This window comes from Colletotrichum lupini, chromosome 2 (genome assembly GCF_023278565.1).
Source record: "Colletotrichum lupini chromosome 2, complete sequence".
NCBI classification, from domain to species: domain Eukaryota; kingdom Fungi; phylum Ascomycota; class Sordariomycetes; order Glomerellales; family Glomerellaceae; genus Colletotrichum; species Colletotrichum lupini.
In genome coordinates this window covers 2,647,119-2,662,898 of record NC_064675.1, presented here as the reverse complement: position 1 = coordinate 2,662,898, position 15,780 = coordinate 2,647,119, and the positions used below count along the sequence as shown (strand labels likewise).

General features: G+C 54.2%; 3 protein-coding genes across 3 annotated transcripts; 1 reads left to right on the top strand and 2 right to left on the bottom strand.

The window, feature by feature from the left end:
• Window positions 1–7,256: 7,256 nt before the first annotated feature.
• On the bottom strand, window positions 7,257–10,222 carry CLUP02_03089 (glycyl-tRNA synthetase; the record flags this gene model as incomplete). The annotated part of the gene is made up of 5 exons (XM_049282116.1): window positions 7,257–7,652; window positions 7,709–9,647; window positions 9,760–9,941; window positions 10,001–10,077; window positions 10,168–10,222. 5 exons carry the CDS (start codon window positions 10,220–10,222, stop codon window positions 7,257–7,259), a joined length of 2,649 nt encoding a protein of 882 aa, XP_049139259.1.
• Window positions 10,223–10,490: 268 nt separating this feature from the next.
• On the top strand, window positions 10,491–11,768 carry CLUP02_03088 (brix domain-containing protein; the record flags this gene model as incomplete). The annotated part of the gene is made up of 1 exon (XM_049282115.1): window positions 10,491–11,768. One exon carries the CDS (start codon window positions 10,491–10,493, stop codon window positions 11,766–11,768), a length of 1,278 nt encoding a protein of 425 aa, XP_049139258.1.
• Window positions 11,769–12,245: 477 nt separating this feature from the next.
• On the bottom strand, window positions 12,246–14,327 carry CLUP02_03087 (triose-phosphate transporter; the record flags this gene model as incomplete). Its single annotated transcript, XM_049282114.1, has 6 exons — window positions 12,246–12,291; window positions 12,348–12,538; window positions 12,596–13,225; window positions 13,293–13,725; window positions 13,781–14,105; window positions 14,171–14,327. The coding sequence occupies 6 exons, from the start codon at window positions 14,325–14,327 to the stop codon at window positions 12,246–12,248; spliced, it is 1,782 nt and encodes a 593-aa protein (XP_049139257.1).
• Window positions 14,328–15,780: the final 1,453 nt, after the last annotated feature.

The window sequence follows — 15,780 nt, the reverse complement described above, 5'->3', positions numbered from 1 at the left end:
AGGAAGACGGTATTGTTACTGCAGGGCAACTTGCTGGTACTGCTCGTGCAGCTTCTGCTTCCTTTTACCGCTTGCCGCAGCCGCCGCTTGCTGCAAATTGCCTTGCAGAGGGCCTAAACTGCGGGTGCAGACTGCAGTAGTGGAGGGTGGAGGAGGGGGATGAGTGAGTTGGGATGGGACGGATGGGGAATATGCGTGTGCGGTGCAGACAAGACGCATTAGGCAGGAAAAGGCTGGCTTGACCAAGGAAGCAAGTAACAGGTAGTACATACAATGCAGGGCTGGACCACGAGGATCAAGAGAGACGAGGGAGACGGACGTATCGTATCGATGGGATGACGATGGTGGACGACGACAATGTCGAAGAAGGAAGCCGGAGGAACCAAGCAAGACCAAGCAAGGCAAGGAGAAGCAGTTGCAGAAACAGAAGCAGAAACAGAATGGGAGAGCGAGAAAGCGTGAGAGAGGAAGATGCTTACCGATTCTGCGTCGCCATTTCTCTCTCACTCACACACGCAAACAAACACTTTCTCGGTCTCTCTCTTCTTTTTCTTCCGTCCGGGTCGGGGCAGGGAAAAGGGTAGAGGGATTACACTTTTAATAAGAGGCGAGTGTTCCTGTGGCTGTCCTCGGATGCGAGCCCCCGGGTAATGGCTTAAGGTATGGAACACGCGATGTTTCGTAGATTTGGGCGGCACTTTGTACGGAGTACTCGTGCGGCGTGCCTCCTGGGAGTCCTGAACTGTGTGAGCCTGTGAGGGGCTCCGCTTCTCTGCTTGAGGTTGCTTGTCTCTGCTGCCGCCGCAGTGGGCTGTCGACTGTCGATTGTGGATAACGGGTTCAAGGTTGCAGGCCAAGGCTCCTCCTGGTTGGGCTGGCTTTGCGTTTGGGTTTGGCTGCTGGTTCGGACGTCCAGCAAGCAACCTGGCTTGTTGCCGGGTATCTCTTGGAATGAAGGAAGCAACAGGGGCATGTAACTGAGTAGACTCTCACTCGCCGGGAAGTAAGGTACTCTGTGGAGTATCCGCAGGTAGGTAGTGGTGGTATCCTCTATCCGCCCGTGCCCCCCTGGAAGAAGACAGCCGTCGGGCTTCCAGAAGTTTTGCAACAGAGTTTCGAGAGAATCGTACGGATATCCAACAATGGGGCCTGCAGTCTCGTATGTCGTGATGAGTGGGATATTGTTCTGCCAGCGAGATTGCAAAGGGCAGAGGAGACGGGTTGAAAGAAAGGAGGCAGCGAGCAAGCGAGCAAACAAGAGAGATTCAAGGACTTGAGAGTCGAGCCGGATGGGGGTGAGATTTCCGTTTCGAGGCCGGGTGGTTTTAGGAGGGGGTGGGCGGAATCCGTTGGTCCAAGAGGGGCGAAGCTGGGATTGGCTCTGGCTTTGCTTCTGGCGGCACCCTTCTTTGTCGCGGTCGATCAGCCGAAAGGAGGGAGGGGGAGGCGGAGAGGAGTTGTGTGTGTCCCGCTGAGTGAAGTCGTGAAAGGCTCTTGGGAGTGCGCCGAGTGTCAGCAAACCAAAGACAGGTATTACTGTGTAGATACTCTCGAGATGGTTTGTCTCACGTTCAAGAGACAATCTCTCTCTGCTTCGTTTTCAACCTCGATGTCTTTGACCTCGGCAAAGATGAATGGATATTGTCGACTGCAGGGGAATAGACCTGTGTATCCGTCTTGAGTATTCGAACAAGCAGGGTATATTACTGTGGTAGACCGGGGTTTGGGCAGGCTGGAAGGGCCAAGGCGTCATGTGTCGATGCTATTCGGGGAAACGACGTAGGGCGTCAAGGGGTCCTTTTTGTGAATCGAATCGTCTCCGTGTCTGTCTCGGTCTATTTTCATCAAGCGCCGAGGCACTGACGGTCAAGTTCTGGTCTGTCAGACGGTACGGTGATCTGACGGACTTACAGGCGCGAAGACGATGTACGGATTGGAAAGAGTCAGTCGAGGATTTCGGCTGTCTGCTGTGCCTCCGCAGTTCACGGTAGAGTTTGCAGATGCGGAAATGACAAGAGGGTCAGCGGGCAGGAACACTAGGAGAATTACTAAGTCTCCGTTCCTTCCATGTTAAAACTTTTCCTTCTTCCTTCCATCTCTAATACGATAGTCAACGCAGGAAGGCCATGTACCTTACTTGCTGCCTTCCTCCAATTCTTTCAGGCTGCACATTATTCTGCAGCAGCGCTTCTGGCAGGTGCCTGTCCGACCTCTCCTTCCCATCTCACACATCAAACCTCAACTAGCGCCAGGCATCTTTTTGGGGGAGGGGGAGGTGCCAGGGGTCGATGTAGTCAAAGTGTCAAAAAGAAGGAACGACCGACTTCCTATTTGCCGCCCCGATACTCCGTACTCCGTACCGTGACCCAAGGTGCCTTCCTCAAGTTAGGTTGCATGATAACTACCTTAGGTAGCACGAAAGGTACCTTAGTGGAGGGAAGGCAGTACCTTACACTACACAGTAGACTTCCCGCGTGGGTCGACGAATCAGGAGACGATGCAGCACGTCGGGTCGTACGTAGTAGGTAAGGTAGTCTGGCCGGTGGGGAAGGGGGCCGACACTTGACTGAGCTTCTGAAGTTGACTCTCGATTCTCGACCTTCCAAAGGCCCTGCGACCTCCACGGGTCTGTCAACCTTTTTCCCCTTCCAAGGCCCGCCCCGGTTCAGATCAAAAGCACAAAAGTATCGCCAATGATCTCTGTCGCTGGTTGGGCAAACATACGGTGCTTGTTGGTTACCCCCTGAGCTAATGCGACTTGTCTCTTTACCCGTACCACACTTCTCATTAGACTGGCCCGCCGTCTCGGCGATCTCACCCTGACCGCGACTGGCGTTGAATCCTCTGGGTGCAGCTCCCGTGTCATCATATCCTTTCCATCTGCCGCTACCTTATTTTTCGCAATGTCGTCGAAGATGAGAAGCCGCAGATATTTTCCGATTGGCATATAACGGCATGTTGGTACCAAAGGCTCAAAACACACCTTCCTAGCAGCCGATACTGAGAATTGGAAGTCACGACCTCGCGCTACATGGTGAGACGTCATAGCGGGGTGGGAGCGAAGAATCTCCCAAAATGCCCCAGCTGAGGTCCTTCAAGTTGCCCGCTGGCTCGTTTCCGATAAAGAAGCACTGTGCAAGGGACATGAAGGTCCCGCCCACTGTCGACCAGCACACCCAGTGACCCAGAGGAAGAACCAGAAACCCACGGATACTCCACGTTTGTTGTGTGGTTTGGTACGTGACCGTACGCCGTACATTAGTACTGACCAAGTAAGAGGGCTGATGCTGGCGTCGCGTGGACATGGGCGCTGGAAGCAGGAACCGAACAGGATGATGGGCCGTGGAAGAATTGGGAATGGCGTCGTTAGCTTCCACACACACAGCTATGAAGTAAAAGTGTAGTGGCACTCTTCTTCGCTCCCGATTGCTTCCATACAGAACAAGATCCACCCTTCGGAGGAACAGCCCTCCTTCTGCAACTTCGTCCCTTCTCGTTTCCAACAGCCTGCAACGAGTCCACACGACACTACGCTGATATCGAAGACCGACGCGTTTACTGTTGCCCGTCTCTGTGTACCCCTCGATCCGACCCTGCGCCTGAGAGTCTTCGTCTCAGACGCAATCTACATGGATACTAAACTTCCCAACTGAGCAACACATCGTCGTCCCGTCCCCTCTAACAGACCACACGACATCAAGCCTGACTCTCTCCCGCCTGCCTCGTCTCGGTTCATCGGTAACTTGACGAACACCTTATTGACGGCAACTCTACGACGCAATATCATGCGCACACGACGTCAAGATCCGTTAGCCCTCCATCAAGGAAACCCAACGCCCAAGCATCCACCATCTCAGTAGACGGACGCAGAAACAAGAAATTGCCGTAATCGGAAGCGACGAGCGACAAGCCTACTGCCAGCGATTAGAGGCACGGCCTTGTCATCTTGTCATCTATCACAGCTTAGGCTGGCATTTCACAGGCTAAGAAAGCCGTCGTCCAGTCTCGACAGGGAAAGTACTACCAATTTTTACTTCCCCTCGTACAAAGACCCAGCGAGTCGCAATCGACTGCAGCCATCGAAACGCAGCCACTGGACGACGCCTCGAAACTTGACAAGACTAGAACATTTGTGGCTGGTATACCCGATGGCACATTGCATACCCTAAAGGCAATGCTGGAAACATCCAAACCCTTTTCGAATCTTGTAATTCAAGACCAGCAGCGAGTTGCCTACCAGTGCTCACTGCTCAAGCACGCCAGCTGCACTCCGATTATTGATCATCCTCATGCTTCCTATCAGCGCCATACCGGTGCTCACACAAATACAGCGGACAGCAATCTGTTGATGTTTCGGATTTCTGCTGTCGCTGCATCGAAGATATGCAGCGCCTTCACATTAAGGGTATTCCATAGCAACAGGAGTCTTTAGTGTCTCACGGCCTAAGAGACGTTTTGCCCTCACCCCCTCCCAGTCTAGACACGGGTCTGATGGGATCAATGTTGCCATTTGGTCCTCACGAGCAGTGGCATGCGAAGCATCAATTCCGCGCCAACGATTTAATCCGGGTGCTCGGAAAACAAAAGTAGCTGCAGCTGAGCCGCGGAACAATTGACCACGCAGCTCAGCACAGGTTGAGAAACGGGTTCTCAGTCACAGTGCGGAATGGCAAACCTGGCATCCCATACGAACACTCTCAAGTCTCAAATCGGCATCGCCCGAATCGAAGCAGCCTAGGACCCTGTTTTGAAGTTTCCCATGGTTTGGTCCCCCACAGCCGCCCGAGGCCCAAAACATCCACAGACCTTCAATTTGGGGTGTGCTCGAAAGCGGCTGGCTATCTACGATCCACCGAAGATGGAGGAACGTGCCTCGCTTTTGCAGCGACGCCTCCTGTCAACGACTCGCCCATCCCACGGCGACGGCCGTGGAGTGTTTCACATACCGTGGAATCTTCCATTGCATTTTCCATCCCAGCACGGCACAAGAGGGAGGCAGCCTGCGATGTTCTGCATACAACACAGACCTGCACATCATACCCGCACAAGACATAGACCAGGGCTGCATTTCGCATCGTCTGCACTGATGTTTCCAGATCTACTGCTTGGGTGCGACGCCATTGGCAGATCAGCCATCCACCGTCCCGTGCACCCAAGAACAATGCTGGCGTTCGAACATGTTCTGAGCTCACCGGCGAGAAGACGGTGACTTTGGGCGTTGTCACCGTAACCATTGTTCTTTTAAGAACTTTCCCGGGGATTAGAACAATTAGATGTTCTATGTATTCGGTCGTATTGTGCGTCTAACGTCGCCTCTCAGTCTCCAGCCAAAGATCGAGCGAAACGGCCCGTGGACAAACCGCTCAGTTTTGTTTCCAATACCGCGGATCTGTCGCAGGTTCGAGCCTCCGGTTTGCCCCCTTGACGTTGCCTCCCGAGTCGGAATAGCCGCCCTCGACCTGTCCTCCCCTTCATTTCCTTCGATGCCAAGACGAAAGATTTGAGATGCGATGAAAAGACGTGATGCACAACTTGCCCCTGAGCATCACTTGGACTTCTTGTTTCTGCGGCTACCAAGGTGGTATAAGTCGGGCTCGCCGCTGCCGTGGCCGCATCAACGCGGTGAAGTGCCCGGCGCTCAACACGCTTGGCATCCGACGTCACAGCAAAGTGTGCTTGAAAAATGTCACTTCAAGCAGCCGGCCTTCCGCTTCGTGGGCTCGGTGGTATGCTACTCCAAGCCCCTGGTCCAGACCCCCTCTGAGGTGCCATGCCATTCCCGTAGAGGGCATCCACGTCAGTACTAGCAACGACTGTCGTGAAACCTGACCACTCAGTCGGACCGTCACCAGCTGGCCAATATTCACCACCATCTCAACATGGACATTGTCCGAGTAGGTATAGGTATTGATTCATTTCTGCCCGCTCCAAGTTGTACAGCTTTAGAAGTCAAGAAGTCCTTTTAACCTGGGAAATGGCGTGAAGAGAATGCCGCCTAAGGAACTGCACTGCGCTTAGCGTGGGCTGCTCAAGTCGCCTCCTTGCATCACTTGGGCAAAGGGCGTCAGTCACCACGCTGTCCCCGTAAACCCGGCCCCTCTCGGGTCCGGGGGATCCACTTTACGGGATACACTCCCGCTGGCCCGTCTCGAATCGGTCACGTGCCATTCTATCAAGGTAGACAATCTACACCGAGGCCTAACATCTGGACCAGCTCGTGTTCTTCAGCATGAAACAAGAGAGAACACAGGGTAGAACGTAAGGTGGGGAAGTCTTCGCCTTTTCCTCTAAAGTTGTGGTCACTTTGGGGTGAGTCGTACAGGTCAGTCATTTTGCGTTTGACTAAGTTGCCCCCCTTCACGATCTTTTTGATCGTATAGCATCTAGAAAACATCAACAAACCCAAAGGAGGAGTCCTCTTGAAACCCCTCCTTCCACCACACCCCCGACGGCGATCCCGTATTCACAAGACAGTCTGGAAACGCATCCCCTCTTTCCGGACAACGCAACAGCGGCACGTTAGCGAGTATGCTCCAAGAACAGGAGCTGCTCGCGTCCAAAGTGTCGCCACCCTTTATTTCCAATCTTCTTTCCACGCTCGTGCGAGTGTGAGCTTGGTTCACGATTGGCTCCCCCTCGATGAGCAGAAGAGGGGAAAGTCTTTCAGAACGTGACGTGGTCTCTGCTGTAAGACGAATTGAACCTCTACTCCAACAGATACATCTCAGGGTAGCATAACAAAGTTTTCACAGCCCCTTCGTTGAAAACCTGCGAGGGTCAAATACGCACTCGTTTGTAGCGGCCCCAAGGAAGTTACATTATGCTGCATGGGATGCTCCCTTGTATAGGTATACAGCTCTTGCCAGACACGAACGGAAAGGGCCCCCCTATGCCTGAAAGAACAACACAGCGTGAGGCAGCTCCCTCGGATCATCGTGTGAAGAAGGGTAGGAAGGCGATACGAAATTCCATCATGCCTGAGGTACACCAGGGCATGAGGACGCACCGACAAGGTATCAGGAAATGATTCAAATCCACAAAGGCTCAATTGAGATTGTCTACAGGTGTCGCTTCTGGGCGACTTGTTTACTTCAATCCCCTCTCCCACGCACTTTTTCAACATCCACCTATCTCTTTCTTTCTCCATCTCTGTACTCCATCTCTATAGAGAGGCCCTTTGTGACGGACCAAAAATAAGGGGGGGAACATGGTATCCATATGAAAATTCTTTTTTTGCTACTGCCATTTCTGTTTTTTTACCGGACAGTGACATCAACCTCCTGGCTCTCAAACGTAGGGAGCTCAGCCGCGACGTCCTTCCACTCCTTTGCACCGGTGACGAGGCTCTGGATGGCCGCGATGATGGTGTCCTCGTCGGCGCGGACCTGCTTGGTCGAGTCGCGGTCGCGGAGGGTGATTGTGCTGTCCTGGACGGTCTGGAAGTCGATGGTGATGCCGAGCGGGGTGCCGAGCTCGTCGTTGCGGCTGTAGCGCTTGCCAATGGTGGCCGAGGACGAGTCGACACGGGCCGAGATGCCGTACTTGCGCAGCTTCTGCGAGATCTTGCTGACGAAGGGCTGGAACTGCTTGTTGGCGGACAGGGGCACGATCAGGACCTTTGTGGGGGCGACTGTCGGGGGGAAGGACAGGACCTGGAGTCGTTTGATTAGTAAATCGTTCATCAAGGGATGCTCAGGGGTTAACTTACACCACGGGCCTCGTCACCGGCACCATCCTCGGTGGCGCGGTTCCAGTAGACGTGCTCAATCAGCGAGTACAGGATACGGCCGATACCAAAGGAGGGCTCAATAACGTTGGGGGTGAACTCCCTGGTGTTCTCGACGCGCTTTCTGAACTCAATCTTGACGAGGTCCTTGCTGACCTTGACCGTGCCGCTGCCGACGCCGGCGACCTCGAGCTCCAGCTCGCCGTTGTCGGTGAGCTGCTTGGCGAGCTTCTCGCGCTGCTCCTGGGTGGTTCCCTCGAGGGCGGCCTCGACCGTCTTGCCGTCCTTCTTGAACTGGGGACCAAACTTCTTCTTGTCGATCTCGACCTGCCACTCCTCAAAGACGAGGGGCTCGTCGAGGCGCTCGCGCACGACGAGGGGCGCGCCAGTCTTCTTGGCATGGACGGACAAATCGTAGGCGCTGCGATCGGCGCAGCCAACACACTCGATCCAGCCGGAGGAGGTGAGGAGCTCGGCGTCCCAGCAGTCGGCGGCGTAGTGGGCCATCTCGTTCTCCATGTGCTGGCGGAAGCGGACCTTGGTCATGTCGACACCAATCTTTTGGAGGAAGAGGTGGATGCGGGCGAGGAAGTAGCCGAGGGTCTCGTTGTCGACGACCTTGTTGCTCACGGCGTCGCCAATGGTCATCTTCTTGACCTCGGTCTTGCCGGCGAGCTGGGTGTGGCGATCGAGGAGGGTGAGCTCGACGGTGTTGACCTCGGGGAAGCGGACGTGCTTCTTGCCGCCCTCGGGGTCGACAAAGTGCTCAATCTCGGCCATGAGGAACTCGCGGACTCTCAGGAGACCGGCGCGGGGGGAGATTTCGTTTCTGTAGGACTTGCCGATGGAGGCGGAGGCGAAGGGCATCTGCTGCATGTTGAAGTCGAGGAGCTTGGCAAAGTTGAGGAACTGGCCCTGAGCGGTCTCGGGGCGCAGGTAACCGGGCAGGTTGCTGCTGGGGCCAATGGCGGTCTGGAACATGAGGTTGAAGGCGACGGGGGGCGAGGGCTGGAGGCCGGTGTTGGGGTTTCTGAGGTCGTACTTCTTGATGAGCTCGCCGAGCTCCTCGCCGTTGTAGTTGTCAATCTTGGCCAGAATCTCTTCGTACTCCTGGACGACAGCGTCCTCAAGCTTGACGGCCTCGGCCTTTGTCTTTCTCTTCTTCTTCTTCTTGGGGTCATCCTCCTCCTCGACCTTTTGGCCGCGGGCCTCCTTGTCACCTTTGAGGCGGGCCTCGAGAACGTCCTCAACGAAGTGGTCGGCGCGCAGGATATCGCCGTTCTTGGGGTCCTTGCACATCCAGTCGGCGAACTTGTCGACGTGGCCAGAGGTCTTGAGGACCTCGTGCGGGGTCAGGACGGTGGTGTCGATCTCGAGCATGTCCTCCTCGAGGATGAAGTGCTTGCGCCATGTCTCGACGATGTTGGCCTGCAGAGCGCAACCGGGAGGGCCGTAGTCGAAGAGGCCAGCGACGCCGCCGTAGATCTCGAAAGCCGGGGTGAAGAAGAGACGGCGACGCAGCATGGCGTCGAGGGTCTGCCTGTCGAGAGGCTGACCCTTGAGGGTCGTCGCGGTGGTCGTCATCTTGGAGGAAGAGCCGGCGGCAGCGGACGAGGGCTTGTTCTTTTTCGAGGGGACGAGGACTTGAGCCCGGGAGAGGTGACGGGTGGTGGTGAGGGTGCGTTGGTGGGAGGAGGAGTATGGGTTTGAGTAGTGGGAGGAGGGGGGGGGGTAACGTTGGTGGGAGTGGAAAAAAGCGGCCGGCCGAACTGCACAGAAGCTAGCTGTGGAACGAATTGAAGGTGATTGGTGTGCAACAAAGCGAAAGGGCTTCATCTGCTCGATCGTTTGGTGGGGTTGTTTAGAGGAGCGTGAGTCATCTGGGGAGGATGGAGTCACTGGCAGCTCACTGTAAGGTAGTCTGGGCTGCTGCAGCCAAGTAAGTAATGCCTATGGAGGGCTAACCTGGATGGATGGCCGGCTCTCAATTGGAAAGATGCCCCGAAGAGAGAGAGAGTGCGTGCAGTGCAGACTGCAGAGTGTGAGCTAGGTATAGAGGGGTAGGTAGTGTGTATGAGCGAGTGTGGTCGTGGTCGATGTCAATGTTCGTCTGCCCTTTCCAGTTTTCACACCCCTCGTTGGTGGGCAGCCTGAGGTGGGAAAAAAAAGTTGTACCCTCCAATTCCAGGTTGGCATTGGGTGCACCAAAAGTGGCCTGTCTGTCAGTTGAGGTGGCCCTGTCGTTGCGATCCGCGCCAGGCCAGGAACACACACGGCACCGAACGGACCCCCTTCCTCTGTCCCGCAGCCGCAGACCGGCACCAGGCGATTGGACTCGACCAAAATCTTGCCTTTTGGACCCCCACCCCACTTGATAGGTACCTACGTATCTTACAGTGGAATCACGGATCATTCAATTCGCCGTTACTTCGTCCACCAACGGCGATCGAGGAAGACAATCCCTGGCGCCCCCGCAAACCGAACGTCGGGACCCATCTCAAATGCATCTGCTGCAGGGATTGGTCGGTGCCCCGCCAAAATTTCTCCAAAGCTGATTTTCACTGATTGTACGGCCTTTTTTTTTTTTTTCTGGACCGACGAAAGTTGTACAGCATCATTTTCTTTGCGACAGATACCCTCAAACCGAACCTCCAAACGATCGAACGAGCTTAATCCACGGGCAAATTGTCTACGAACTCGGACAGAGGAAACTCACCTTCTATCAATCGAAACGAAAAAGAGAAAACAGAAGCCAATCTTCAAGATGGGCTTCTCCAAGCCGGGCAAGTCCATGGGGGCTTCGCTCACGAACAAGACGTCCAACAAGCTCAAGCGCAAGGAGATGTACGTCCTGCAAAAGAAGGACAAGGATAAAGCCCAGCGCGAGATGCGCTTCCGCCGCAAGAAGGAGGAGGACAAGAACCCCGAGCTCCGCGCCGCCCGCCTCGCAAAGAACAAGCCCCAGACCATCGACAGCAAGCGCGTCTGGGACGACGTCGACGACGACAGCCTGGGTAAGGTGGTGGACGTCGAGAGGCTCAAGAAGAGGAGGATAGAAGAGGAGGAGAACGCCGCGCTGGAACAGGAGCTCGACGCCGAGGATGGAGAGGACGATGGCGAGGACGACGACAGCGATAACGACAGCATGCTCGACGACGAGGAAGACGAGGCCGCCGCCGCGGAGAAGAAGGCCGAGAGGGAGGCGCGGCGCGAGGAGAAGCGCCGCGCAAAGAGGGACTCCTCTGCCGCGCCCTCGACGACCTCGACGAACCTCGACCTCACCCCGTCCTCCCTCGCCCTCAAGTTCCCCAGCCTCTTTTCCGAAGACGCGCCCCCGCCCCCCAAGATCCTCATCACCACCTCCCTCAACTCGACCCTCCACCACGAGGCCAACATCTTCCGCACCATCTTCCCGAACTCCACCTACGTGCCCCGCTCCGCCCACCGCTACGGCCACAAGTACTCCCTCCGCGAGATCTCAAAGTTCGCCGCCAACCGCGACTACACCGCCGTCGTCCTCCTCAAAGAAGACCAGAAGAAGCTGACGGGCATGTCCATCGTCCACCTCCCCGTCGGCCCCACCTTCACTTTTACAATCACAAACTTCATGGAGGGCAAGAAGCTCCCCGGCCACGGCAACCCGACGAACCACTACCCGGAGCTCCTCCTCAACAACTTCAAGACCCCGCTCGGCCTGCTCACCGCCGCCCTCTTCCAGCGCCTCTTCCCCCCGCAGCCCGAGCTCGAGGGCCGCCAGGTGCTTACGGTGCACAACCAGCGCGACTACCTCTTCTTCCGCCGCCACCGCTACGTCTTCCGCGAGAAGCGCGAGACGGAGAAGAATATCACGACTGCCGAGGGCTCCGAGATGAAGGGCGTCGAGGGCATCCGCGTCGGACTGCAGGAGGTTGGCCCGCGGTTCACGGCTAAGCTGAGGAGGGTGGACAAGGGTATCGGCAGGGCGGGCAGCGAGGGTGAGGAGTCGCAGCCGTGGGAGTGGAAGGCCAGGATGGAGAAGGACCGCAAGCGGTTCCAGTTGTAGAGAGTGGTTTTCTTTTCCCCGTGTGGTCTTTGGTCACCTCGGTCGCTGCGGATGTCGGGGTGTCAAGTACAGTGATGCATTGTGTTATTGGCCAGGGAGTACCCCGTACGGCGTTATTTACATGGCTTCAAAAAAAAGGGTAGATTGGGTTTTTAAACATGTCATGTCGCGTATCACAATAAAAGAAAGAGGCATAAAGATGCGTCAGGTTTTGGTTGGAAAATAAAGGAAGTGTTTTATTTTTCCCTTGCTACGAATTCGAGTGCCTGTGTTCCCCATACGCCGAGCCATGATAGGTTTGGGTTCATGTAAAAGAGGTATCATCCCAAATAGACCCTGTCTAATCCCGACGGGCTCAATCTACTCAACGCCATCTTGATTCCCATGATCACCATGCTGCCAAAAAAGAAAGGAAAAACCGTTTCCGAAATGTTATAAAGTCAACGTAGAGCCTCAGCCAATGTGAGTGACCATGGCCTACTTGCGCTGGTTGCGCTGGTGCTGAAGCATGACGACAGAGTAGCTGCGTGAATCGTTAGTTTAGTGTTCATATGCAGAGAGGCTCTGTTCACAACTTACGCAACAATGCCGCCAATGGCAACAAAGACACCAAGAACCGACTTGTCGCCAATGGCTCTGCCTGACACCATCCAGCCAAGAGCAACAATGGTGCAGGTCTTGAGGTGACCAACAACGGTGCTGGACACAGGACCGGTCTGGGCGATGATGAAGAATTGGGAGATGTTGATGAGCGAGGCAAACGCGCCAGACTATATGTTGCCGGTTAGCAACAGTGAATCAAGGTACTCAAGACAGAGGAAACCTACCATGCCAATCATGATCCAGCGGTTGCCAGGAACATTGACCCAGTCGGGGAAGGTGTCAACAAAGGGAATGACGTAGAGAAGCATGAAGGAGGCGATGGGAGCCTGGTTGTAAAGCAGCTGCATGCTGGACATCTGGAGCTTACGGTGGTAGCTGGCGATCCAGACGGTGTAGAGAGACGAGGCAAAGATGCCAGAAAAGGCAAAGACGACACCCAGGGTAGAGGTTGTCTTGACCTTGTCGTCCTTGGTAGGCAGAGAGTCGTAGTAAGAGACCATGCCGACTCCGAGGCAAGCCGGGATGAGCGCCATTATCGCATTCCTGGGCAGTGTCGCCTTATAGAGCACATAGTTCATGAGCGCGACGGTCGGCGTCAGCAGGATCCGGGCAATCTGGTAAAAAGTCACGGAAGAGAAGGCCAGGGAGAGATTCGGCAGGATGACGTTGAGGCACATGGCCACGGAAAGCGGCAGCAAGTCCCGGATGGCGGCACGGCGCGGAGTAAAGTAAGCGAAGGTAGGCCGGGAAAGGACGAACAGCGTGCCGAAAGTGACCAAGAAGTGGAAACTCGCAAAGGTGAGCTGGCAGAGCTTCCATTGAGGGTCGGAAAAGATGGCCTTGTTGGTGAAGACCTGGGTAAGGTATTGTCAGCACATTTTCGCATTCCTGGGAAATCGCAGGTTTCGGTGGTATACTCACGATTCCAATCGTCGCCAAGGTGTTGACGGTCATCCAGATAATGGCAGAAGTCATGCCAGACTTCTGGGGCTCCTCCTTCTCATTGGTCTTGGGCAAGAGCTTCTCGTCCTCCTCGGTGCCCAGCTCTTCATCATCGTGCGACTTGAGGTTCTGAACGCTGTCCTCCATCGGGTCCAACTTGGTTAGCTCGTGGAGAGTCGCGGCGTCGGTGGAAGACGAGGCGGAAGAGCCCGCTCGCTCGGTGCGGTAGTCGTCAGTCATGGTGGGCAACGACGAGAGATGGCGAGACGAGGTAGTTGGTGTGGAAGGAAAAGAAAAAGCAGACAAGCTGAGTGAGTGAGTGAGATTCGAGTCCACGGTAGTGAGCGGGAGCAAAAGGAAAAAAGAGCGGGCAGTCGGCGAGGCGGTGCGTGAATTCAGGCGAGGGCCGGTGCTGATGGATTGAGATCGTCGCCAGGTAAGGGCTTTGGGGTCCTATTTCAGTGTACCATGGGAAGTCGGGTCGCACAAGGGAGTGTCGAGAGTGCAAAGTCGTCGGTTCGTTGGAATGCTTTAAAGGGAGACGCCTCGTCTGGTAGAATTCCGAAGGGCAACCGCGGAATTGAAGGGAAGGGGAGTAAAGTAGACAGACGGGGGCAAATATAACGAAAGTCGTATGGAAGGTCCGAGGCGGCGGCGTCCCAAAGTAAGTACGTCGTTCTTGCCCGCCTGGTCTGCCAGTTTTGGGGTCTCGTTCTTTCTCTTTTGCGTCAGACTCAGGGCAAAAAAGGCTGGCGGGGGTCTCGGTGGTGGTAGTACGGGCAAAGTACGAGACTACCTGGGAGGTTCCTTCCCTAGTCGTAGCTACTAATAGTTACTAGGCAGTGACCAGCACCTACCCCGGGCTGAAAGCAGAGAGAGCAAGAGCAAAAGCAGGGATGAGGGATGAGGGATGAGAAGGAAGGAGGGAGACGTAGGGAAAGGGCAGGGGAAGGTGCGGGCCCCACGACCCCGTACCGGGACTTGCGACGTGCGATTTGCGACTTCCACGTCCATCACACACATTGATGATGATTCTGGCACTCCCGTTGCTGTGTCGCGGCGCACACTCTCTCAACTTACCCACACAGACTTGCGCACCGCTGACAAGACTGCATAGAAACAATGTCTGCATTCCGAAAGCTTGGCACACGCTTAACCATCGTGACGAGAACCAGCTAGTTAAGCTATGGCTGCATTGCTCTCCTCTCTCTCGATCCGGCGGCATGGACCATAAAGTAGCCAGCCATCCCATCTGAACAAACAAGACGAGGCCAAACCCTGCTCTGCCACCACGCCATCGCTGCCGCCGCCCTTCCTTCCCTGGGAGAACGCCCAGTACAAGGCTGCAAGCCATTTGGACCATGGTCCGTTTCCCTGGACTCGGGTTTAGGGGGGCATCGACTCCTGTACCCTACGGATACAAGCACCAAGGTCTTGAACGCCCTTACACCAAGACATGGAAAAACACCTGCAGATCGAGATGGCTGCATCAAAAGCCACCAATCCAACCGGACGCAAGCCCACGGGTTCCTTGAACTGGACGGGAGCTGTTTTCTGGAGACCGCCTTTCTTTTGGGCAAGGATATCCTGCCAACAGCTCCCGCTATTCTGCCACTAAGTATAGCTACGGCCGCCACATAACCGCCGGTCTCAGGCATATACATAAGCTAGGCTCTACGTAGTTAGTATTCGAATAGATTAGACTAATTAGAGGCCGTTAATTAACTTATAGTCAATTAAATTATTTTAATAAAAAGTATAGTAATTAACGAATTAGCCTAATTCGATATAATTAATGAAGTAGCTTAATTAACTACTTAATTAACTACCTAATTAACTATTAATTACTCCATATAGCCTATAGCCCGTAATTTAGTAACTTTCTCTACTTTAGCCTCGTACTCTACTTTAGCCTCGTACTTATTAATAAGTCTATTTATCTTGCCTTTTATTATAAAATTAATATTATAAGCGCAATCCTCATTAGCTAGATCCTATAATATATTTAATTACGTAAAATTACTAGTTAATTAAGATCGTAACTTTATAAACGTTAGTAGCCGAGGAGCCCCTATAAGATTAATTATATTACCGTTAACTACGTTAATTACCTCGTTAATAGCAGCCCGCTAATACCTCCGCTATATCTCTATACTAGGCTCGTATATATTAAAATCGTATATAATCTTAAGGCCTCGTTAGGTAGAAGTAGCCCTACTTAGTACTAGAGGTATTATTAATAGTAGCGGCGCTAATATAGGTACTACTTTTACGCGTTTAGTAGCTTCCTCGTATTTAAACGTAAAGGGCTCTCGTTTAAAAGAGGTACTTTAATTAACGGCTAGCTTTTTTAACTTACTTATTATAACTACTATAATACCCGCTATAAAACCCTATAAGTAACCCTTACCTCGGACTTATAAGGGATCGAGTAGGGGGATAAAAGTACTATTACTAATAATAAGCT